The following is a 26036-nucleotide window of genomic DNA, read 5'->3' as shown; positions in this document are numbered from 1 at the left end:
TAGACAAACTGAGGTATGTGCCAGTTAAATGACATACTTAGGGTTGTGCAGGAAGTAAGTGTCTGAGGCCAAAGGCCAGATTTAAACTCAGGTCTTCCTGATTCCAAGTCTAATGCTCTGTTCACTGAACCACTTGGTCGATAGATGTAGATTTTGAAAGCCTACGGCGCTGTTATTGACAATATCTGCTGTTATTATCCAGCTTGTTACGAACGGTTTTCCAAGACTTGAAGGTGGTGCTCCCTCCCCTGGGAGTTCCTGTACCAATTCTATCCCAGACCCAGACCTTCCCCTCTCTGCCTCACAGCTGATCTAGGCTGACTCTTGACCTGAAGCATCCCCCAGCAAGGACTCACCTAGCATCTGCTAGACAACCCTTGTCTTAGACAACACATGACCTCAAGTGATGAAGGAACTCACTGCCAAGATGGCAAAATCCTTGCCAGGGGTCAGTGGCAGAGCCTGCCAGGCCCCTCCGCACTGGAGGGAGCTAAGCAAGTCCTCCTGAGAGGGAGCAGAACCTGCCTCTGTGGGCCTTCAACCATATATTCATATTCACTCATTCATTCATGTGCCATTTCCCTCCCAGAGTCTTTTCTTCTCTGGGTTCAACATCCCTATTGCCTTCAGCTCATGTGCCAAGTTTGTGACATTCTTGTGTCATCTTTGTCACTCTGCTTTGTACCTCCTCAAACCGGTCAATGTCTAGCTTGAAACATGACTGCAATCAATAAACATTTACTAAACGCCTACTGTATCCTTGCTAGGCCCAGGTTCTAGCACTCATATTCCAGTGAGGGTCTAACTAAGCGTAGAGTGTATGTGATTATAACTGTCTCCGTCTGAGCATTCAGCCCGGTGAGTACCAGAGGCCTCCACTATTGAGGATGGCCTTTATAAGAAAGAATCCTTAGCCTTTCCCCCTAAGCTGCTGTATCCCTTCCTACCCCTGGGCACTTCATATTTGTTTTAACTCAAGTGCAGAACTTTATGTTTCTCCACAGTACATTTCATGGTAGGATATTGGGCCCATTTTTCTTGTTTGTTGGAACCTTTGGGATTTCTGACTCACTCTCCTGGCCAGCGTGTGAGCTCTTCCTCCCATGTCAGGGGAAAATTGGATCGATGGTGCCACCGAGGCCTTCCTCCAATTTATTAATCTTCATCCATTTTTAAAGTCCTCTTTAGTTGTTGGAGGACAGGTTTTTGACCAACATACATTCTCCGATATTCATCTATATATGAATACCAGTATACGCAGACCTCATTAATTCAGGACTTGTAGCAGCTGGAATGGGGACTGAGATGAAAGTTATCTTTGCATTAGTGAAGACACAAAGTGTTTGCTAGACAAACTAAATGTAAGGATGGTGAAAGGGATTGTTTATGATGCTCTCTGGGCATCCATACAGGTACCTGCATTTGGGGGTCATTCTCAGCTGCTCATTAAAGATCCTCCGGGGTGTATCATGATGGTTTTTAGTGATATTTGGATGTGCAGGTAACATTCATTTGAACTGTAGGTGAAATTCAAAGTTTTGATTCTTCCCTGAGGCAGGTTGGTGACTATGCACCTATACCACACAGGGCACCATCCTAGGGGCTGAGGATATAAAGAGAAAAGTTGTTTCTAGAGCCCCTGAGAGCCTATGGGTTCCCCAAAAGCCGAAGTGTTCTCCTTCCCATACTTCTCTTCCTCATCAATGAACAGTGTCACAGATTGAGGCCATCACATGCAATACTCATAATCATCCAGTCAGTGTGCATTTATTAAGCACCTACAACATACAGTAAAGGCTGACATTACAATGAGAAAAAATAGCCTCTGTGTTCAAGCACTGAGAGAACCTCCTCTTTGTTAGCAGTGAAGTCAATGCTGCCATGTGGAATACTCCTAATCTATTAACCATACACATGTATTCAGATGCTTACTGTATTCTAGACACTGTGTCAGGGCGAGATGAGGAGGCATCCCAGGGCCTTTTTACCATTACAGAAACCAGTCCTATGGAGGGGGGGAAGAGAGAGAGAGAGAGAGAGAGAGAGAGAGAGAGAGAGAGAGAGAGAGAGAGAGAGAGAGAGAGAGAGAGAAGAAGAAGAAGAAGAAGAAGAAGAAGAAGAAGAAGAAGGAGGAGGAGGAGGAGGAGGAGGAGGAGGAGGAGGAGGAGGAGGAGGAGGAGGAGGGGGAGGAGGAGGAGGAGGCAGGGGAGGAGGAGGAGGAAGAGGAGGAAGAAGAGGAAGAGGAGAAGGAGGAGGCAGGGAGGGAGACAGTTAGTCAGTTCCAGGGCCATTTCTCTCATGACTCTGTTGAATAAGATGAAGAGAAGGCAGATAATTGCAATATGATGATGAGCATCTGTGTAGTGCCTTTGCATCCATGATCTCATCTGAGCCCCTAATCACCTGATAAGGGCGGGGGGAGATACCATATGAGTTACTGTCCCCATTTTACAGATGAACAGATGGAGGATCAGTGATGGAGCACTTTCCCTAAGGCTACACAGCTAATCTTCGGGTTTGGGGTCCAGCATTCTCCTTGCTCCCCCCTACTGCTTTTCTTTTATCCCCAGAGAGTTGTGTGTTTCTTTTGGGAGAGGGTGGCAGCCTGAGCAGCATTGCTCGGGCAGCTCTAGCTCTCAGACATACAAATGAGAAGACTGTGTTGCTGCTGGAAAGACTCATTTCCTATCCTTGTACTGAGGTCATGTCTCTGCCCATTACAGGAAAAGGAAAACATTCATGATTTCCCATTTGAAAATGGGAAAAATGGAGGCCAAATTAAACATGCAGGCAGATGTTGAGAAAGACTGATTCCAGCGCCGTTGGTTCATCCTGGGAGCATCTGTTCTCATTGCATTCAGGAGGCAGGGTTGATGATTTGCTGAGAGACTTTTTCTCATTCCTTAGGACAATGCTGGAATGCCTTCATCCTGCATTGGAAAGACTTCTTACTTCCATCCAGAGGGACTGGGCAGGACATGGACCCTCCAGCTCATGCTCCTCTTGACCCCAAGATAGTTCCCTTTTTGGTATGAACCAGAGTGCACCATTCTGTGTCCATGCTCTGTGGACTTGCCATATAAGGCTTAGTCCTTCTTTCCTCTCCTGTTTAGGACCTTGTGGCATCGTAGGGGTTGAGGGGAGGTCCTGGATATGGAGTCAGACGACCTGCATTTAAATCCATCAATTGCTATTGACTTCCAGTGTGACCTTAACCAAGTTTGCCTCCCTCTCTGGCCTCAGTTTCCTTCTGTATAAAATGTCTGTTTCATTCAGCAAAGACTTACTCAGAAAGGACCTGAATAAGTCCGTGTGTGTTTTGGAGGAAGTGGCCTATACAGCGAGCAGAAAGCAGAGTTCACGTGCCCAAGTCTCCTTTGGGTTCAGAATTTGAAAACAAACCCCCCACAACCCTCCAGCTGGACTCCATTTTCCTTTGAAAATGATAAATCATAGAGAACTCTCTTGAGAAAAGATTTGATTCCCTGTGTCTTGGAAATATTTCTGATACACCGAATATTGTTTCATCCAATTCCACTGTAATGAAAACCTCCATGAAGCTAAGGGATGACCAAGGCCTCAATGGCGATGACACCAGTTTCAAGCAATCATCGGCATTACAAATTAAGCTACAGTAATGACAGGTTCCTGTAGCTTATTATAAAGGGATCTGACTGGCATCTGGCACATGGTCCTTTATGTTACACAGCGTCTTGTCTACATTATCTAATTTATTCCTTATAACAACTTCATGAGATAGATCCTTCTTATATCTATGTTGCCATTGGGCTCATTGAGGCCCGGAGGGGTAAGACATTTGTCTAGGCTCATGCAGCTGGAAATGAGATGCAGTCATGGGGGTCCCTTATCTTGGGACCACCAATTTGGAGCTGGGAAGGCTTTCAAAGCCAACTTGTGCATCTACTGAGGAGAAGCGGGAGGCCCAGAGAGATGGGCTTGCCAAGCATCTTGTGTTGGCTGGGGTTGTAAGTGAGCTTTCCTGATCTGGAATCTGGCAGACTTTGCACTCAGTCCCTGCTTTTCACCAAATCCTAATCTGTACTTACTGATACCTTTCCCTTGCTAGGCATCTCCATGGTCCCCTTAGCTCAGAGGTTTGTTTGCCATATTTGGTATCAGCTTGTCATTAGGAAGGGGTAAGGAGTTTCTTTAAAGCCTCCAACAATATTAAGAAGAAGCTTTTGTCTCCCTTGTCATTCAAATTAGCATTTCTTTAATGAACACTGAGCTCTCCAATGTTCAATATTTTTTCCCTGTTTCTACCATAAACCAATTCATATTCTCTCTGTAAATTGCAGTCCTGTTGATTGCAGTCAAACATTACCATTCCAGGGGGAGGGAACCATCCCATTGGGCTTCTTCATTCTTCTCCCTGTTGAGTTCTTCATGTTATCTTTCCAGCTGTCCCCTATGAACTGATACCACCACCAGCACCCTCCTCCCATATCCTGCATTCCTTTCAATTAATTCCTGGGAGGTGGAGAAGCTGAAGCTGCTGACACCATGCAAGCGTGAGCCGTCTGGCCAAGGCTGCATTTCAGCTCCAATGATCACCTTGACTATTTGAGCCCCAGTCATCCATCTGATTGAAATTCAGAGCCAGAGGACTTCATTAGGCCTTATCCTTTCCATTGGTGCATAAATGAGCAACATTCCATTTCACAACATTTTAATTATCTAACCAGGTAATTAGCCTGTGAAAAATATGCTGAAATTTGAAAACAAGCAATGATTCTGGAAAGTAATTAAAATTCTTCATTATTGTGTGAATTTTTAGGTTTCCTTTCTTATTAGTGTTATAAGCCTGTCTTGTAAGGAATCAGATGCCAGCTAAATGTCTGTTGTAAAGTCCATTACTGTTTTCCTGGCTTCCTTGGGTAGGGGGCTGGACAGAGCTTAAATCTGAGAAATGTCAAGACCTGCAGACCCCTTTCCCCTCCCCTGTTCAATCACCAGTGCCATTTGACAAACACCAATTAAACTCCTCCAATGGACCAGGTATTGGAAAAGATGCTCTGGCTGAAGACAAGACTGAACCAGTCCTTGCCATGAGAGAGATTTCATTCTTCTGGAAGGAGATTCCATTCTACTTTATAAGGAGAAGGAAATGGAAGGAAATTTGGAGAGGAAGACATTCACACTGAAGGGCATCAGGAAAGCCTCCCTAGAAGGTGATTCTCCACCATCCCGGACTGAGCCTAGGCTTTCATTGTGGTCCTAGATAAGGAGTTACAGCAAGCCCTGCATTGGGGGAAATGCCCCAAACGACCTGAGTCAAACTTACCTCAGCAGCTCGGTATCTTCTTCCTCGATGAAAACATAGTGGTCATAGAGAGTTCTGTTCCAGAGGTTGTTGTCCATCTGGTCACTTTAAAATGTGGATACTCCAATGGGCAGTTAGATGGTGCAATGGGTAGAGCGCTGGGCTTGGAATTGGGAGGATTCATCTTCATGAGTTTAAATCCAGCCTCAGACACTCACTAGGTTTGTGACCCTGGGCAAGTCACTTAACCCTGTTTACCTTGGTTGGGGTCACAAAGAGTCAGACAGAACTGAACAGCAGCAGCAGCAACTGTGATTGAAGTTGTCTCGTCTGTTTCCCCGTTGCTTAGCAAGATGCCTGGCACACAGAACTTAATAATAAGTACTTCAGAGTGCTTGGTAGCATAACTACGCTGCTAATCGTTCGATCGAAGGGTCGAGTAGTCACTAGTGTTCATGGACAGGTTGGTTCCACTTCTAGCTAAAACCTCCCCATGCACCTCGCAGGGGCAGCAGCCAACATTTGTCCAATATGGCAGTGTGCAGCACTTTGAAACATACTTTTCTAGTTCTTGACTTTTCCTTTGCTGTAGATACTGAACTTTTTTTTTTTTTTTCCAGCCTCCCTTTAATTACTAGGTTCTGAAACATTATCATATATGGACTCTGCAACTAATCTGCCAGTGCCGTCCGTGAGACACTAATTCAGACACACGAACTCCATGAGAGTTTCTTCCACCTTTTCTTCATCATTGGCACTGCCATCATCATCAATGATTAGATAAAATTCCCGAAATAATTAAATGATGATGATGATGGACTCCCCCACTCACAAGTCTCATGTCACATACGTGCGCCTTTTGGTTGCTGAGTCCTCCTTTTCCAAATCCTTCAGTTACATAAACCGCTTGTTTCCACATTGCCCTTTTTTTGCTCTTTTCCCCAAGATTCTTGGTGGCAAGACAGGAAGTGTGTGCTCTGGCTCCCGAACGTTTTCCTTTTTTGTGCACTTAGCATAGAATGCAAACAGCTGTTTGCTTTGTCAGATTCCTCTCTCCATGTGGATGGAGGACTCCAGGCTTTCATGCCTAAAATAAATTTGGGAGGACTTGTTCATTTCCCTGTCTTCTAGGTATAGCATACAGAAAAAAAGCCAGCCTCTCTGGAGAATTGCTAAGGCACAGATAGATCGCTTTGTAAAATTTAGTCTTTGCAGTGAAATGGAGATTTCCTGTTAGCAGGCAAAGCCTGCCTCCCTCCCAGGTTGAATAAGAGCAGGAATTGAAAAACAACGACAAAAACCCAGCTGGTCATATTTAGTTTCCTATAACATGGCAAACACTGGCTTATTTTTTTATTTATTTAACACTGTCTTAATAATCTTCCACTTGTTACATTTTGACGGATTGTGAGAAAATGGTGATATTTTTTCCTCTTATACTTTTGGGATTTAACCTGTGTATTTGACCTTTGTTCTTGAATACGATCTAGATGCAGACTTACCAACTCCCTAAATGAAGACAGCCACCTCAGTCTCATCACAAACACCCCCAGTTCTTTGGGGTCCTAGTAGGAAGTCTGTGTGATTCATAGAATCCTTGAACTCTGATGTTGGGAGGGTCCTTGAAGGCCATTTTATCTAATTTTCCACTTTTACAGGTGAGGAAACTGATGGGGTTGTAGCTTATGCCAGGTCCCTTGGCTCTGTTAGAGAAACATTTGAATGGACTTTCATGACCACACCACAGGATACAGGGCTTGGACCGCTGGTGGAAGGTGTTATGAATATACTGTACCCTTCTCCATACCTCCTCAGGAAGGTGAAAGAAATGCAAGTTCCCTGTTCTTACATTTCTCTGGAAGTTTCCATATTTGGGCACCCCTCATTTTTTTTGGAGAACAATACTGCCTTCCCATTTACCTCGTTTCATAACCTTAGAATCATCCTTGAATCTTCCCACCTCCATATCCAGTTAGTTACCAAGTTTCAACAATTCTACCTGCACAACATGTTACACCTATTCCCTTCTGTCTGCCCTAATCTAGGCACCTATCGCCTCTCACCTGGATTGTTACAGTGGCTTCCTATTCCTTCTTTCCACTTCAGATATTTCACCTTTCCCTAATGCACACATCTGACTATGTCATTGCCTTGCCCAGCAGAATCTACTGGCTCCATTCCATGACCAAAGATATGAATAATCCGTTCTCAAAAGAAAAATATAAGTTATCAAGATTCATAAGCAAAAATGATATAAATCCTGAATAATAAGATAAATGTAAATTAAAGTATTGCAAGTTCTACCCCACACCAACACACACATCAGATTGCCTGCTATGATGAAAAAGGATGAGGAAAATTGTTTGAGGTTGCAAATAGACAGACGCTAATGCACTGTTGTTGGAGCTGTGAATTGTCCAATCATTTTGGAAAGCAATTTGGAATTCTCCACCCAAAGTCATTAAACCATGCCCACCCTTAGTAATGGCACTCCTTGGCAAAGAGTTCAGAGACAGAGGAAAGGCTTCCTTTGTCAATAAAATCAAATAAAATTCTAGCAAAGTTTTTCATCATAGCAAAGACCTAACGACTCGGAAGATAGCCATCATTTCTGGAGCAGATGACCACATTATTGTATGTGGATACAATGGAATAGTCTTAATCTATAAGATATGATGAATGGTACACATTTAGAAGGACCCAGGAAAGACTCGGATCAACTGCAGCAGGCAAACTGAACAGAACAGGAGAATCATTTAGACGATGCACATCACATTGTAAAGGTAAACACCAGGGAAAGTCTTCAGAATCTGATCAATGAAATTACATTGTATTGACTTTTTTGTATTTTTTTTTAAATTGCTTATGCTGTTTTTCAAAACAGAATGTAAATTCCTTGAAGGCAAGGCCTTTTTCATTCTTCTGTTTATATCCCAACACTTAGTGTGTCACACAGTAGGCACTTAATAAATGCTTGGTGAGTGAATTATTCTCCTTGCTGGTTTGTTATTTTGTCATATACATTAGAAAAGCTTCAGGCTTCACATTAATTTTATTTATGTAAAAGCAATTCTTTGATTTCCCCCCTCTAAAGTAGTGAAAATAATTGAGAGAGCGGAAGGTCTTTCTGAGCCCCATACTAAAATTCCATTTTATCTCAAAGAGAATTTCCTAAACAATCTATTATCTGGACAGTAATGGTCCTTTATGGACAGAAATCAACCTCGACATATCGATCTGTCCTTCAATACTGAGATTTTATTAAAACTGAATTACTCTTGTTTCTATCAAGATACAGTTACAAACAATGCATCATGGAATAAAACTTGGAAAATCGTAAGCTTTCTTGGGCTCTCCTTTTGCCTGTTTTATTGATTTTTAAAAGAAGATTAATTTTTCAGCATTGTTGGTTGTTTGTTTTGTGCTCTGAATGTATAAATTACATTAAGAAATTGCAGGCAGGGTGCGGTTTGCATGCAGAATGCTGTAAATTGCCCCTGTCCCCAGTGAGCCATTGCTGGAGCCTCCTTGGCCCAGCTCTTTGGACCGCCGTGGGAATGCCTAGAGATTGCTGCATGGCATATTTCTATACCATAGAATAGGTAGAGGAGAATAACTAGAAGGAGTGAGAGCTAGGTGCAGATTTTCCCTTTTGGTTCATTTCTTATGTAAACGACTGCCTGTGTTAGCAGGAATTCTTTTCAAAATTTGACTCTTGCTTTTGTGGTTCTTTGATGATAGGAGACACTTGTTTTTGAGCCCTTTTTCAGTTGTGTCTGACTCTTCAAGACCCCATTTGGGGTGTTCTTGGAAGACATATTGGAGTGGTTTGTCATTTCACTCTCCAGCTCATTGTACAGATGAGGAAACTGAGGCAAACAGTTAAAGTGACTTTCCCAGGGTCACACAGCTACTAAGGGTCTGAAGCCTGATTTGAACTCAGGAAGATGAATCTTGCTGACTCCAGGCCCAGCATTCTAGCCACTGTGCTGCCTTGCCACCCACGAGACACTAGACCTGTCTGAATTCAACTTGGCCTTCCATGCCCCCATAATATAATGTAAGTATGATGCTGCTGTTCATTAGGGCTCATCATCTTACAGGTGGACATATCTACTTTGAGTGTCTTCTTAAAAAAACCTCATTTTGTTTCACAAACATCCAACATTCTGATAGTAAACAATGAAAAATGAACTGCTCTAGGCAGTCAACCTTCAGTTTACCCTGAATATTTCCTTGGATGAAGAAATGAATTAGGTATTGGTCCCCCTTTTGACGATGGTGAGCTGCTTCATAAGGAACTACTTGCATCTGACAGCAACTCCAGTGGATTCTGCCCTTTCCCCAGACTCAGGCTGTCCTACAGAATGACTCATGACCAGGCCCAGGTGTGACCCTGACAGTATCTCAAGATCCAGCTTCTCTCAGTGAAAGTGTGAAAAACCCAGCTAGAGAGATGATGGCTTCCTGTCAGGAGACAGTTATCAAAAACTGACTAGCTCTGTCCTCTGTGGCCCAGCAAAGTCAAGTAAGGCCTCAGAGCCTTGGTTTTCTCTTCTGCAAAATGGGGTCATGCAGCTTGCTGTGGCCTATCTCAAAAGACTGTCATGGGGTAAATATTTTGGAGCAAGTTCTTATTGTTGTTGCTGCCTTATGATATTTTCAAGAAATAAGTTCAGCAAACTAACAAACAGGGTTAAGTCACTTGCTCAGGGTCACACAGGCAGTAAGTTTCTGATGCTGGATTTGAACTCAGGGCTTCCTAACTTCAGTCCAGCACTCTATCCACCAGGATATCTAGCTGCCTGAAAGAAACTTTTTTTTTTTTTTTTTTAATGAGAAGACTTCAGTCCTGCCCTGGCATCTGTGTTTTCAAGTCATGAGGTCCTTCAGAACCACATCCCCAGGTCCTCAGAGAGAGGGAAGATGTGAACTTTAAAACTCTGGGAGAACTGGCAGACCCTAATGACCGAAGGTGCCTCAGTCTCCCAGCGTGTCCCTCCAAGGCTGCTTCTGTCCTTGGTACCCCTGCAGCGTGGGAACTCGTGGTACCCTCCCTTTTTAGGGATTCAGAGTGATCTTTCTTGTGGCTCATATTGAACAATGCTTTCTAAAGCTCCCGATTTTCCTGTCCTTCTGCACCTCCTGTGGGTATTCCAGTGGCTTGGAGTGGGGGGAGGGGGAAGGGGAGGGGCTGACTCGGACATTTCCTCCCGGAATGCCTCCTGGAGCCTGTAGCCTGTCTGCTCTATCCAGGGGGCTCCTGTCCCTGGCTTCCCATCCCTTCCCCCCAGGGAGGCTCCCGTTGGCTGTCTGCTCTATCCAGGGGGGGCTCCTATCCGGGGTTTCCCATCCCTTCGTCCCGGGGAGGCTCCCGTAGACTGCCTGCTCTATCCAGGGGGGGGCTCCTATCCGGGGTTTCCCATCACTTCGCCCCGGGGAGGCTCCCGTAGGCTGCCTGCTCTATCCAGGGTTTCCCATCACTTCGCCCCAGGGAGGCTCCCGTGGGCTGCCTGCTCCATCCAGGGGGGGCTCCTATCCCGGGTTTCCCATCACTTCGCCCCAGGCAGGCTCCCGTAGGCTGCCTGCTCCATCCAGGGGGGCTCCTTTCTGGGGCTTCCCATCCCTTCGCCCCAGGGAGGCTCCCGTGGGCTGTCTGCTCTATCCAGGGGGGGGCTCCTATCCGGGGTTTCCCATCACTTCGCCCCAGGGAGGCTCCCGTGGGCTGCCTGCTCCATCCAGGGGGGGCTCCTATCCCGGGTTTCCCATCACTTCGCCCCAGGCAGGCTCCCGTAGGCTGCCTGCTCCATCCAGGGGGGCTCCTTTCTGGGGCTTCCCATCCCTTCGCCCCAGGGAGGCTCCCGTGGGCTGCCTGCTCCATCCAGGGGGGGGGGGGGCTCCTTTCTGGGGCTTCCCATCACTTCGCCCCGGGGAGGCTCCCGTAGGCTGCCTGCTCCATCCAGGGGGGGCTCCTATCCGGGGCTTCCCATCACTTCGCCCCAGGCAGGCTCCCGTAGGCTGCCTGCTCCATCCAGGGGGGCTCCTTTCTGGGGCTTCCCATCCCTTCGCCCCAGGGAGGCTCCCGTGGGCTGCCTGCTCCATCCAGGGGGGGGGCTCCTTTCTGGGGCTTCCCATCACTTCGCCCCGGGGAGGCTCCCGTAGGCTGCCTGCTCCATCCAGGGGGGCTCCTATCCGGGGCTTCCCATCACTTCCCCCCAGGGAGGCTCCCGGGTGCTGGCCCCTGCCCCGCTATCCCCTAGCATCATGCGGACCCCTCCACATCCCTCGCCCTGTCCTTTTCCCTTTCCAACTGTCCCTTCTCTCCACGGCTGCCTGCTTCCCCCTGCCCAGTGCCTGCCGCTGCGCTCAGCGTCCGCGTGAGGCTCATTTTGTGTTCTTTAGGGTCTCTAGGGTTCCGTGTCTTGGGGCTCTCGAAACCGCGCCGGGGAGGTATTGGTATTGTAAAGATTGGCCTTTGTTTCTGGCACCCGCCGGGGGCCATTAAGGGAGTTTTGCAATTTCCCGAAGGCCATCCAGGCTTTCTCCTGCTCCTGTTTAATTCTGGCTGCGGCTCAGAGTCAGTCTGTACTGTCTGCTCGAGGTAGAGACGAGAGAGGCAGCCTGGCATAGGGGATAGAGAACCGGCCTCAGCCTCTGGGCGACCTAGGTTCAAGTCCGCCTCTGGCCCCTTCTGGCTGCGTCACCCTGGGCATCTCACTTAATCTCTCAGTGCCCCAGGCAACTCTCTTTGACGACAGATGCAGAAAAAGCCCGAATCTGCCTGTCTTTTCTCAGTCTTTTGTCCTTTCTGCCGCCTTCCACACTGCTCCCTGCCTTCCCCCTCTCTCCTGGGCCCCTTCTGCTCTCTGGGCTTTTTCAGGGCTGCTGTCTCCTATCTCCTACACGACTGACTGCCCCTTCTTACTCTCTATAACTGGATCTTCGTCCCTATGCTGTTCACTTGACTGGGACTGCCCCCCAAGCTCTGTCCTGGACCCTCTTCCTCCTTTATTCACTCTCCCTTGGGGACCCATGAGTTTAGTTGGCATCCCCTTGATAGACACGCCTTAGATCTACATAGCAGCCCCTGTCTCTTCCTGGGCTCCGGTCTCCCATTGCTAGCTGTTTCTAAAACGTTTCAAATTGAATGCCTCTTAATCAGTTCAGACTCAACCTGTACAAAACTAAAGTCATGATCTTTACTTTAAACCCACCCCTCTGCCAACCGTTCCTGTTTCTTTCCAAGGCACCGCACCCCTGGGCTTGCCAGACTCCTCGGTTACTAACTGCTGTTAGCACTGTGCCTGGGGTATGGAAAGAGCTTGACGAATGCTTGTGTCCTTCCTGTGGCTTCCTCAGTTGCTTCCTCTCCCTTATTTCACAAATCTGTTGCTCTCCAACATCTGTTCTATGCAAGCCGATGTCCCCACTCCCAATGCTGCCACCTTAGTTCAGAATCTCATCACCCCTTACCTGGCCTGCTACTCTGGCCTGCTAATTAATCTCCCTGCCTCCTGTCCATCCTTAAGTCAGCTGCCAAAGTCACTTCCTTGGCTACAGATCAGACCCAGACATTCCCCTGCTCACAAAATTCTAGTGACTCCCTGTTGCCGGGAGCCCAACATGTCATTTCCTCTGCTTGACTTTTCAAGCCCAATTCATCTTGCCCCCAACGCATTTTTCAGACTTAGTGGACATTGTGCTCCCCACCGTCTTCTTTGTTTTTCTCATTCTGGCATTTTATCCCTTCCTAATATGTGGACTCCAACTCTCATCTCTAAGCCTTTGTATTAACCATTTCCCATGCCTGGAAAGCATGCCTTCTTCATCCCTTCTTCATAGCTGCCTTCATTTTAATGCCTTGCATAAGCACATTCTTCTTCACAAGGCCCTCTTCATCTTTTGTGTTTATTCAGCAAATATTTATATGCTGTGTATATTTATTTACATATATGCTGCTTCCAGCCTTCCTTAGTAGAAGATAAAATCCTTGATAGGAGAGATTCTTTCATTTTTGTATGTGTCTCCAGTGCCAGGCATAGTGCTTGGAGACCAATAGGTTCTTACTAAACTCTTGAGAGATGATTGGCAGAGGAAGTTTTTTCCACCAGCTCTCCATGCCATTGAAATCACAGGTTTGATCCGTGTGTGTGTGTGTGTGTGTGTGTGTGTGTGTGTGTATCTGGGCATGTGTGAGTGCACGAGTGTATACGTACATGTGTGTGCATGGGTGTGTGCATGTGCATGGGTCTGCTGGGTAAAGAGAGAAATGGGGCAGGTAACTATAGTGAAGAATTGCAGATGACATGCCCCAATTCCTTTTAGAGCCATTTTAAAGAATTTAATATGGATTCAGAAAGTATTGGAAACTGGCTTTCTGTTAGTTAATGAATTTCTTGATAGATTGACTAATTCCACAAAACCAGTGGGAAAGCCTGAGTTGGGTTTCCCCATCCCCCACACCAGCTGCAGTTCCCTGGTGCCCAGGAAGGCTGCCTCATCTGAAACTGTTTTGTCATGTCTAGTCTGACCTCTCCTCCAGGCCTCCTTCCTTGCCATGGAGGCAGCATCAGTTCATATAAGTCTTTCCAGGTTATTATGAAGTTCACCTGCTCCTCATTTCTTATAGCACAATAGTATTCCTGGGCTTATTCTCTTCTTCTCCCCTCCCCCTGTCCTTGTCCCCTCACTCCCCAACCTGTTTTTACTCCACTTGGCCCTCTCCCCTCTGTCTTTGAGGCTAATATTTTTCTTTTTTTTTTCTTTCTTTTAAATTTATTCATTTATTTTTAGTTTACAACATTCAGTTCCTCAAGTTTTTGAGTTTCAGATTTTCTCTCCCTCTCTCTCCTCCCTCCTCCCCACCCAAGATGGCATGCAATCTGATACAGGTTCTACATATGCCTTTGCACTGAACATATTTTCACAATAGTCAGCTTGTAAAGAAGAATTATAATTAATGAACCACGAGAAAGAAGAAACAAAACTGAAACAAACAAAAAAAAAAAAAGAAAGAGAGTAAATAGTCTGCTTCCATCTGCATTCAGACTCCGTCATTCTTTCTCTGCATGTGAATCACTTTTTCCATCATGAGTCTTTTGGAGCTGTCTTAGAACCTTGCATTGATGAGAAGAGCCAAGTCTATCAAAGTTAGTCATCACAGATACCATGTGTCTGTAATCATGTATGATGTTCTCCTGGTTCTGCTGCCCTCACTCAGCATCAGTTCATCTAAGTCTTTCCAGGTTATTATGAAGTTCTCCTGCTCCTCATTTCTTATAGCTCAATAGTATTCCATTATACCACAATTTGTTTACCCATTCCCCAGTTGATGGCCATCCCTTTGATTTCCAGTTCTTTGTCACAACAAAAAGAGCTGCTATAAATATTTTTGTACATATGGGTCCTTTTTCCACTTGTGTGATCTCTTTGGAATACAGCCCTAGAAGTGGCATTGCTGGGTCAAAGGGTATGCACATTTTTATAGCCCTGTGGGCAAAGTTCCAAATTGCTCTTCAGAATGGTTGGATCAGTTCACAACTCTACCAACAATGCATTAGTGTTCCAATTTTCCTACATCTTCTCCAGCATTTATAATTTTTCTGTTTTGTCATGTTAAGAGGCTAACATTTTTCAAAGTAGATCCGTGTGGTAGTAAAGCCCCGGCAGCTGCTAGGGGAGACCTCTGGGCCACTTCAAGCACTGCATTTGATGTTATGTTTTGCTTTTTTTCTGACCTCTCTGGACTTTCCTCCAATTGTCTACTGCCTTCCTCCTTGCTTCTGGCCTTTCTGCCTCCGTAACCTCCTTCTCTCATTGGGGGGGTTCCTCCTGGAGCCTCCATTTTGAGGAAGGATTCTACCCATCCACCCTTCCTTCTCCTCCTCCTCCCAGCTCTGATTCTGATTCCTTGGCCTGTCCCTCCAGCTTGCCTCCCCATTGATGTCTTATCCCTCCCACCTTGCATTTATAAGCTTTTTAAAGCTTTTTTGGTCTCTTTTTGCCTCTCCATTGCTCAGCATGGTGCCTGGTACATACTAATAAGCTTTAACAAATGCGTGTTGGCTCTCGGTGACTTGGATGTCCCTTCTGGTTCCAAATCATGACTGTGAACAGGAGGGCCCACCCTTAGGAGGGGGTTCCAGGGTGGCCTCAGCTTAGAGATGGCTCTAGGAAAGAGCTGGGAAGCACTGGAACATTTGAGAGTGAGCAAAGAACGTGTTGCACTAGTTTGGGAGCAGCCTGTGCATGGAAGTGGCTCCTATGTGGTTACAAATGACCCGGTGGTCCTCCGAGCTCTGGAGAGGGGCCCTCTCACATCCGTTTGCAGAGCTCATTAGAAACTAGACTGATCTCAGTTCATTTTGTCCTGCCCGCCAGCTGGAGCAGAGGGAGTCATTGGCCCAGCCCTGTGAATGCGAATCACCACAAGCCAGGGACTGCCTGAATGAGGATCATTCAGCTCCAGAGTTCATTGTTTCTTGGGCTTTTGGAATCAGAAGAGAAAAATAAGGGAGTAATTTATTTCGGGCCTCCTTTTCCATTATGTCTTAATACTGCTGATGGACTTTTTATCAACCTGGAGGGGAATATTGGGGACATTCATAACTGTGGTCATTACTGCTCTGCTGAGATGGGAAATGGATTACAGAGATTCAATGACTCTCCTGAAATCACAGAACAAACATTGTCTGGCCAAAGAGAATGCTGAAGTTCCTGCGTGTGTCTGATGTTGTGGTCTGTGCTAACCTCATGCCAAGACAAATCCCATCCTATGGTGCTTTGTAGACTCTGCGAGCTGGAAGGGCCCCCAGAGGCTGTTGGGTCTGTACGCTGACTCCCCAGCAGCCCCTTCTGCCGCAGGCTGGACCAGAGCTCTTCCAGGCTTCCCTGGTCCTTTCTGATCCCTGGCTCCTCCGGCCTCTGCTCCTTTCCAAGGCTGCCATCCCCTTCTGCTTGGGGACAGCTCTCTCTCACAGGGAGGAAGAAATTTGGGGCATCAAGCCCTAACTTGACTCTTTGCAGCTTCTACCCATTGCTTATGGCTCTCTGTTCTGGGGCCCTTCAGATACCTGACAAGACCTTTCATGCCTCCCTCCCCCAAGCCTTTTCAAGGCCAAAGTCCTTTTAGAGGCTCCTCTAAAAGAGGCTCCTCTCTGACCCAGAGAACTGTCCCTATCCTGATGAATCTCCCCACCCTCTCTTCTGCTGAGCAATGTCTTTGCAAAAAGTCAGTCTAAAACTGAACACAAATCTCCCAACATGGTTGAATCAGGGCCTAGTACAATGTCACCATCTCCTACTGCAACCTAATATGGCCTTCTGTTTCTTGACTGCTCTCTCATGTATCACATCATAATTCATGTGGAAGCATATTGAGCTTGTAGTCCACTGAAGCGCCCAGATCAGAGAGTTAGGGGGCCTAGTGCAGAGAGCTCCAGCCTTGGAGCTGGCACGCCTTTCTAGCAATATCTGTAGCTTCAAGCCTCCCCTCTCCACATTCATAAGAGTCCCTCTTACTCAGGCCTGTATTATCATTGTCCCTGACCCATCCATCCTCCACTCATCTACCTCTAACGTTAACGGGAATAAGATCTTCCCGGCCCATCAATAGGCCTCATGTGGAGCCCATTAAGGGAAGCTTGCTTGCTTGGAGGAAGGCTTACACACCTTTTGTTAATTTCTATTTAGGCCCTGAGCCTAAAGAGTATATATTGTGAGAGGTGAGCTGTTGCTTTGGGGGGCTCACTTATGAGACAGATGTTGTGATTCTTGGGTCAAGGCTCTGAGTGGCCGTATGTTCAGAGCTCCCCTGCCTGCTCAGAGGTGAAAGTTCTCTTCATTCGCTGGTGCATGTAAAGCTTCGACTCAGGCAGTAGAGCCCTGTCTGTTGGTCTTTATTTCTCTGCTCACTGTTATTCTCTATTTGTATATTATGTAATTAAAAAAGATTGTTGACCCCTGAAACAGCTATCTTTCCTTAGTAAAGTAGATAAAAGAACCTGCACTAGCAGCCATCCTGAGTGTGCCAGTGTGCTTGCCTTTATACTACCCAAGTCTTCTTCCTTAGGCCCTGCCTGCTGCGCCTCAAAAACCTTCTAGATATCCCTGTTTCCTGGAAGCCAGATGTGTCTTTAAGAGCACCTAGGAGAATCCTCCAGGATACTGCATAGGTAATCCTGAAGAAACTGGCCAGCTCCATCCTGAAGATGGATGCCATGAGGATTTTAACCAGCTAAAGGAACCCAGTGAATGGGCCTGTATTAAGGAAGACCTCAGTTTAGATGCAGCTTCAGATACCTAGCTGTGTGATCTTGGGTAATCTCTTAACTTGTTTGCCTCAGTTTCCTCAAATGTAAAATGAACATAATTGTAACACCTGCCTTCCCCCCCAATATCAATTAAGTTGGGTGTCTTTGATTCAGTCTTCCTTAGGTGCTAAGCCTATGTGGGCGTGAACCCTCAGGGTCCTAAGGGGAGTTGCTAAGACCAGAGCCAATAGTAGGAGCCTAAATTCTGGTCGCTCAGATGATGGCTAAAGAGTGTATAAATAGAGAGAGCAGAGCTATTTGTGGGAGCTCTCACTCTTGGCTGTGTGCTGATGTGGAGACTCTGGGCAGCTGTAGTTAAGAGCCCTCCAGCTTGTAAACCCAGACGTTTGGTCTTTGTTAAACCCTGGTAACTATGCATTGAGATTTGAATCAGACAAGGTCTGTCTGTTGATGTTTGTAATTTGTAATTTTTCTGAAGTCCAAGGTGCTGGCTTTTTCCCCTGAACTAAGTGAATGATATTTATATGTTGGATTGAAATAAGATTGTTAACCCCCTTAAAGCTGCTTTCCTTAGTAAAGCAGATCAAAAGGACCTGTGTTGGCAGCTTTCTGTGTGCTGGTTGTTGGTGGGTCTTACACCCCTTCAGCAGCCGCTAGCAGATTGTTGCAACACCCTCCTCCAGCTTCTTGTCTCCATTATCTCCTATAAAGTCAAATAGAAAGACGGCCAACTGAGGTCTCATTCTGTGGAGTCCCATCACCATCCCCACCTCCCAAAGCTGTTGTGAGCTAGCTCAGCAAGGGAAGATTTTCTAAACCTGAATGTATGTCAATAAGGTGAATTTTAGCATAAGTAAGGTGGATTTTAGTGTGTATAAGGTAGATTTTGGTTATTATTTTTTAGGCTTCAGTTTCCCAGGATCTGTAGCCATAATAATCTCTGTTTCCCAGGTATTACATATGAGTTCCCAGGTTCATGGTTCAAAACATCTCCACCAGGCTTGCCCAGCATTATATAAGGATAAATAACATAAACATGTGTGCTGAAACTGTAAACATCCACTGTGACTGTGCAGTAAGATATAGGGATGAGGTGATGTAAACTTGTGAGGCTATTGCCGGCAATATGCCTTCTTTGTCTGATGTCCCTTAAAACAGGTGGGCATTAGTTAGAGAGTTGGGAAACTTTTATGGTTGAATTACAAGCTGGAATGCTGTGTGCCTTGACTGGCCCCCGTCAAGGCTTGGGAGGGGGGAGTCTATTTGCCTCAACCGGCCCCCATTGAGGCTTGAGGGGATTTAGAGGATGACCAAGTTGTGCCTGTCTCTGTTGACCCCATCGATACATAGGGGTAGTTGTCCTCTCTTCTTACCAGCCCCTTCGAGAGGGTGATTATGGAATGCTGTAGGAGGTTGTGGTGCTTCCATTATCGGAAATACTGTGTTAGAGAAGACTAGATTAGAACAAAGTTTAGTATTAACCCCTTTGAAGCTGTTTTCTTGTCTGACCAGATCAAGAGTGAACCTGTTTGAGGCTGGAGTCCAAACCTCCAGTGCCTCCTGTGTGTTATCTGTCTAACAGTGTGTTATAGAAATGCAAGCTCTTATTGCTGTTACCATTTTCATTATTAGCAATACACTATTTGAATTTTCCTATGACTTTGGCCGGATCTCTCCTTTTCCCATGTTGCATTTTGCCTTTTGTAGTTCTTCATAGATATTAGAGATTAAGAAAGAGAACAGACCAGAAGTGAAAGGAGGAGCCTTAGGAGATCATGGGTGGCTCCTCATTGGATGTCTTCAGGCAGAGGCTAGACCACCACTTGTCCAGTTTGTTGTAGAGGGAATTCTCTTCCATATAGATAGAGAGGGAGGGAGGAGGAGTAGGAGGAAGAGGGAGAGGGAGAGGGAGAGGAAGAGAGAGGGGGAGAGATGGAGCATGTATTAAGAGTTTATTATTTGCCATGTTGGAAGCAAAAGCAAAGACAGCCTCTGCCTTCTAGGGCTTCCATTTTAATTGGTTCAGACAATACATAAAGCAGTGCTCACCAAAGGGTGTGGGTGGATAATCTCTGTGAAGATGACATGGCAGGTTGCAGGGAGGTCTTGCCCTTGAAAGGATAAGTCCAAAGCATAGGAGCCAGAGGTGGCGTCCCAAGCTTCCCATAAGATGGAGATGGTTGGTGAAGAGGGCCTTGGCAAGGTTACTCCAGCAAGGGCTTCGTAACCCTTTCAGTTATGGTTGGGACTAATGCCTTTGAGGCCCCTTCCAGGTCTGAGATTTTAGCAAAGATTCTTTATTATGTGAATTTTCATCTCTATTAAATTGTAACAATTCTAAAAGTGGAAGCCCTGGATTGTTTGATTTTTGCATCCCAATGGAGGCCACTGCGCCTTCCTCTTAGCAGATGTGTTGGATTTTGAGGAATTTTCCCACACTCCCTGATTTCTCCCCACTTGCTTCTCTGAACCCTGACAGCACTCGCCATCACCAGAGCAGCTTAGCACCTGGCTGCTTGGGCCGTTCACCTGCACTGGGTAATGACGTTTGTTACAGTCATTTGAAATCCAGGTGCAGCAGGTGTACGAATCCGGGCACGGTGGCTTTTATTCCCTCACACACCACTTTTATAAATCCACAAACTTTTGCACAACTTCTCCCCTTTGGCTACCCTAGGCTTGGTGTTTGCAAATGCAGGACACACTGGACATTTGTGCCATGGAGACAATATCAGCGACAGTCACTTAAGGAAAAGCCCCAGGAGCCAGCTCTTTCTCCTCATGTGAACAGCAGACTTGAGTTCTAATGAGGTTTGGATACCTAGGTTTCTTTTTGTTTTGGTCCCGTCAGTCATTGTCAAATGAGATTCTCCTTGTAATAACTTAAGTGTTTGCTAAAAAGAAAGCATAACCTGAGGAGCAGAGGGAGTGCACCCATTTGAAATGGAAATGTTTCTCTGCAATTCATCACCAAACCGGAATCCACATTTTTACCTGAAAAACATGTGTAATTTTCTTGGACACAGGTCTCCAAATTTATTCTCACTTAAGAGAGGCAGCATGCCAACTGTTGGGACCAGTCCAGGGCCATGAATGGGGCTCTCATTTTGAATTACATTCAATCAATCGACAGGAGCAGTTAATGTCTTTCTGGACTTGCCCTGTACCATTTTAGGAAGGTTACCATCGATTCCACCTTGGCCATAGTTACATACATTATCGCCTGTATCATTATTCAGAAGGATAATGTATGGAAAGGGGGGAAAAAAGTCCATTTCCTAATGGGTTGCCTCAAATCAACTTCTAAAAGAGCTGAACTAAGCAAACTTGACTTGGTGGGGGGTGGGGGGGTGAGAGAGACAAACAGAGAAGGGGGAGGAAGGAAGAGGCGGGGAGAGAGAGACAGAGACAGATGTGGGGGGGGAGAGAGAAAGAGAGAGACAGAGAGAGAGAGACAGAGAGAGAGACAGAGAGAGAGAAATCAGTGCAAGTAAGCCCTGGGATGGAGAAGGATCTGTGGGAAATGTGGCAAAGCACAAAGAAATGAATGAATGAACAAATAGATAAAACGTTTATTTATTTATTCTTTCTTATGCGTTTTATTAGATTGCATTGATCCCTTTTGTTTCCATTTCACCTAAATTTCCCTTTGTATCCTTTGGTTTCCGGATCCCAAAGAGCCATCCCTTAGAATAACTTATTTTTAAAAAATAAAAAGTAGAGAACAGTCAGCAAAGCCAATCAATACATTGGGAAAATTGATTTGCATAATTCACCATCCATGAGGAGTAGAATGACCTAAACCATTTTTTACAAACAGCATTTCCAAGCTAGTTTCTCTACAAGCCAGCTGTGGGCATGGTGGACAGAGTGTTTACTCGGGAGTGAGAAAGACTTGAGTTCAAATCCAAACTCCTGCACCAAATGCTTACTAGATGTGGGATCCTGGGCACATCACCTAACCTTTCCTCATCTGTACAGTGAGGTTGCTAAGATCCCCCACCTGCCATCACAGACATTCTGACACAGTATTTGTGAAGCTGCTTTGCAATCCTCAGAGCTTTGTGTAAATGCCACCATTGTAATCCAGTACTTAGCATAGTACTGGTGCATAGTAGGTGCTTAATGAATGCTTGTTAAATAACTGATGAACCGCCACTGACAATTTATATTTCTTCCTGTGCACATTTTCTGTGTTTCCTTTGTCCATCACTGTATTTGACACAGCAATCTCTTGGCAATTCTAGAAGAAATGCAGTTAAACACACATGCCTGGTCTTGGTCCTAAATTTTGCCCCTCTTGGAGATAATCGTTTCCTCAATTTCCCTCATCTGTAAAATTAAGGTGTAGAGCTAGGTGATCTGAAAGATTCCTTCTCTGTAAATTTTCTAGGTGAAATATTCCACGATTTCATGACAGTTACTGAAGTAAAAGAGATTATTTGCATTTACCTGCAAGGATCATTTGTCAAAATGTTAAGGAATACGGGACATAGAGGCTTCAGGTCAGGATCCTTTTAGCTTAACTTGAGCTCTCCATGTTTTTTACCTATCTCCAAGGTTCGTGTTTAGCTGCAGACATCGCAGTTGGTGCATTCTGGAGCCTCAGCAATAATCCTTCTTCAGTCACTTCCATTTCAGCTCCATTTGTGTGAGGGCCTCATCTCATGATTATTGCTATTTTCCATTTACATAAGGGTTCCTTCGAGGAATGATAGGGCAGCGTAGATGCATGTTGTATGGAGACAAAGTATCTAGACCAGTGTCTGATTTTAAATACTTTACTGGCATAAGAATATTCCCTATTATTAAGACATAAGTCACTGATGTATTGAAATTGGCTATTTATTAAAGGAAAGTTAGAGAAAAACTGGCAGTTCAAAAGTGAATCTGAGAGGAAACAATTCGGAATAATTCGCACTTAAGTTGGGCTCCATTGACAAATACTGGAAACACCCAACACATCCGTGTTCATTTTTGGTGAAACCCTACCCGTGATGTAGGAAATCATTTACTCTTCGGTCAGGTAAGGAGCACAAAGCCAAAGCTGGAGTCCAAGTTTCCAGAATTAAAATATTCAGGTGTTTTCCGTGGTGAGAACTCTCATTGAGTCTTGTCTGATTGGCGTCCTCACTGTCCCTACCTCGAGCTGGAACTTTGCTTTCTGTCTAGGTCCTCACTTTTTCTTCTTGTTTCATTTACCTTTCTTCCTGATCTGCTCAGGCAGCCAGATATCCATTTTCTCCCACTTTACATTCTGATGAGCGCAGATCTCAGTTATCAGTCTTTTTCTTATGGAGAATTGGAACATTCCTCATTTTTGAGGTAGCAGTGAAGGTTATTAGATTGGCCTAAAGAGGATAAATGTAGATTTTTTGAAATAAAAGGCATCTATTTTTTAGCTCACTGCTGAGAACAGAGATGTGATACATACCCTGTCTTCTAGCTCTTCTGGATGGCAAGTCTTTAAAAAAGTGAAAAATGAGTTCAATTCTATTTTTGGCTTATTTGGTAGCAACAGCAATGACCATAATAATAAAAATAATAACTCAGATGTCCATAGCACATTGTGGTTTGTATGGGCAATTTGTTCCTAAGAACCCTATGAGGGGTAGGCGCATGTTTTCACCTTCATTTTACAGATAAGGTATCTGATTCCCCAAGAGGAGAAACATCAGTGATCACTCATTAAATGTCAGAACTGGAGCCTAAACCTTGAGGTTTTTGACTCTTAAGTCATGGAGGCCTTTTCCCTGGCACCATCTTCTCTTGCTTTCAGTATGTTTCCAAAGTGGGCTCTCTGGCTTGAGCACACACTCCTGTTCTGTGGCATGTGGTCTGTATGTCTGATTGACTGAAAAAAGAGCCAAAGAGGGGAGGGGTCGGGGGGGGGGGGGTGGCACAGGAAGCAAACAATTGAGTCAGGCTTATCAGCCTGAGTCGCTGTCCCATTCAGGACTGGAGCTGAGTCTCTCTGGTCTTCTGTTCCTCGAGAGCAGAAGGAGGATTGGAGGCATAAAAATAAATAAGATGCAGTCTTAAACTTTCATAGTATAATGAAAGAATGCTGGGTTTGAAGCCAAAGGATCCATTGCTGAATCTTGGTTCTGTGAACTTAGCAGGGTGCCGGGCACATTTTGGGTACCTCTTCAATGCTAGCTGACTGCCTGATTCTCTTCTTATCATGTGTTCAGGAGGCATTGTATCTGCCCTTCCCAGTGTTCTGCAAGTAGTAGGTGCATAATCCATATTTGTGGAGTGACTGAAAGGAAGACTGAATGTGCAATAGGTGCTTAATACATTTTTCTTGAATTTTACCTCATTTGTATCTTTCGAAGTATCCCAAGTCTTGCAAAGCCAAAATGTGTAAGTTAAGAATGCTTGGGAGCCTAACTTGCATTATCAAGGAGCCACTCCTTGAATAAGAATCGGGGGAGGGGGAATTCTGATTGTGTTAACGTTTTTCCTTGTAATCTTGCCTCAAAGGCCTTTCCCCTCCTAGGACTGGAGGAGTCTGTGAAATGGAAGCTGATACACTTAGCACATTAGAGCCCACTGAAGGAGCTGATAGCTTCTGCCTGATTTTCTTTGGATGTTGATTTGTTTGTAAGTTTCAACTTCATCTCACCTTGTTCTCTGGGTTGTTTCCTTCCCAGGGCAACTTTGTGGCAAGCATGACAGCGATTCTAAGACAAATGGAAGATTATCACTACGCCCACCTGATCAAGACTTTTGGAAAGATGAGGACTGATGTGGTGGTGAGTTCACTGCGGACCCTCAGCCCCTACCAGATGGGCTGGCGGAGTGACGGTATATGTGCCTTAGCATCTCAAGTCACAGCCTTAGCCTTTGTAACTGTTTGAAATGGGAAAAATATAGTGAATGTGTACTCACAAAATTGGAAGGGAATAGGGCAGCAGACCTAAAACCAGAAATAGTTCCCAAGTCCATTGAAATACAGATTCAGGGTATTGAAAAATGTTGCTAATATCTAGGGTCAAAGGGAATCCCCACTGTGGTCACAGCTCTGGATGGTGACATTTGGAACAGCTCACTTGGGAGCTATCAACCTTCACCTTTGCTCATCCATGGCCTGCTGTCCCATGGTCTACAGTGTACAGTCCAGAAAAGTAATCTTGCAGGAGAATTCGAGTGGTAAGAAAAAGAATCCACCTTAATTTATTGTGCCCCTACTGTGTACCAGAGCCAAAGTGTCCCGAGACAACATAAAACCAAGCAAACAGTCCCCAGCCCTCAAGGAGCTGCCACTTTTGGCCAGCATAGTAAAAATATCCATTTGAATGTGACTATGTCCCAGAATTTGCCACACACAAAACAACTAAAGCACTCTGAGCTGAGCTGAAGAGGGCTTACTTTCCCCTTCATAGCCCCTTCTCAGATGTTCCTGAACCCCAGTTCTTGCTTAGATATCCTAGTCCATCAAGTACCTGCTTATTCAGAACCCTCTCTGGAGTCTTCTGGGAGGAAAGTCAATGAGTGAGAGGGCTGAGTTTCAAAGTGATTCCTTTTCAGCTGCAGGGAAAGTAAAACAGAAGAAGGGTTTGGTGCAAACAAATCAAACAATTAATTAAAGTAGGTGTTAACTATCAGCATGCTTGCCATTGATTTGTGCTTTCTGTACCTTAGAATTTGGGAGAAGCTAGGAGGGATAATCAAAAGTAGCTAGTGATTAGTTTGTGAGTAGAATTTCCCCTTGTAAGAAGGAGCCCAAGTGTGTTTTCAGTTTTAAATGGCCCTGCATTATTAATTAGCTCCAAAGACTGAAGCTCATCTCCATTTCTTTCTGTTGTTCTTTAGTTGTTCTCACTACAACTATGACACAACTTAATTAGGGACCCTACAAGAGAGGGGGATTTATCACTACTTTCCTAATGACCTGGAAATTGCATCACTATACAGCAAGTGCCTTTTGCAAATTACCCACCCAACATGTTGGCCTCAGTCCCTTCAATTAGGTGCTGACCTCAACCTGAATAAGTTAGACTTCAGATCCTGCCATCTGGGGACTCTGGTCACAATGGGAGAGAGTGTTGGGGGAATATTTCAGTTAAATTTCTCTGCTGTGGAACCAACTTTGTTGAGGAGTCAGAAAGTACTTTCTTTTTCATCAAGTGACAGAGTCTCAGAGGTGGAAGGGAGCTCAGAAATCCTCTGGTTGAACCTTTGCCTGAGTGAGAGTCCCATATACACCATCCCATCTATTGGACATCCTACTTTTCCTTAAAGATCTCTCATTTTCAAGGTGGAACCCACTACCTCCGTGATGACAACCTACTCCACTTTCTGATAACTCCCACTGTCAGCAACATTTCAGTTATAGTGAACCTCTATTTTGTTCCTGTGATGTTCTACCTGATTCTCCTAGTTCTTGTCTTTGGAGCCAAGAAGAACACAGATGAGTAATGCAAGGCATTATCATTCTCATCATTGTCGTGATCTTTATCATTAGGGTCATACAG

The 26036-nt window shown here is 45.2% G+C and overlaps 1 protein-coding gene across 2 annotated transcripts in view; it reads left to right on the top strand.

The window, feature by feature from the left end:
• The window catches only part of DOCK1 (dedicator of cytokinesis 1), a 604993-nt gene that overhangs the window by 345170 nt on the left and 233787 nt on the right, over positions 1-26036 (top strand). For both annotated transcript variants that reach the window (XM_036734505.1, XM_036734504.1), the window contains exon 28: positions 24213-24314. In XM_036734505.1, coding sequence (XP_036590400.1) covers positions 24213-24314 — 102 coding nt within the window. The remainder of the gene's footprint in view (positions 1-24212; positions 24315-26036) is intronic.

The sequence above is a fragment of the Trichosurus vulpecula genome, chromosome 8, assembly GCF_011100635.1.
Source record: "Trichosurus vulpecula isolate mTriVul1 chromosome 8, mTriVul1.pri, whole genome shotgun sequence".
Lineage (NCBI taxonomy): Eukaryota > Metazoa > Chordata > Mammalia > Diprotodontia > Phalangeridae > Trichosurus > Trichosurus vulpecula.
This window is presented reverse-complemented; position numbering and strand designations above follow the sequence as displayed.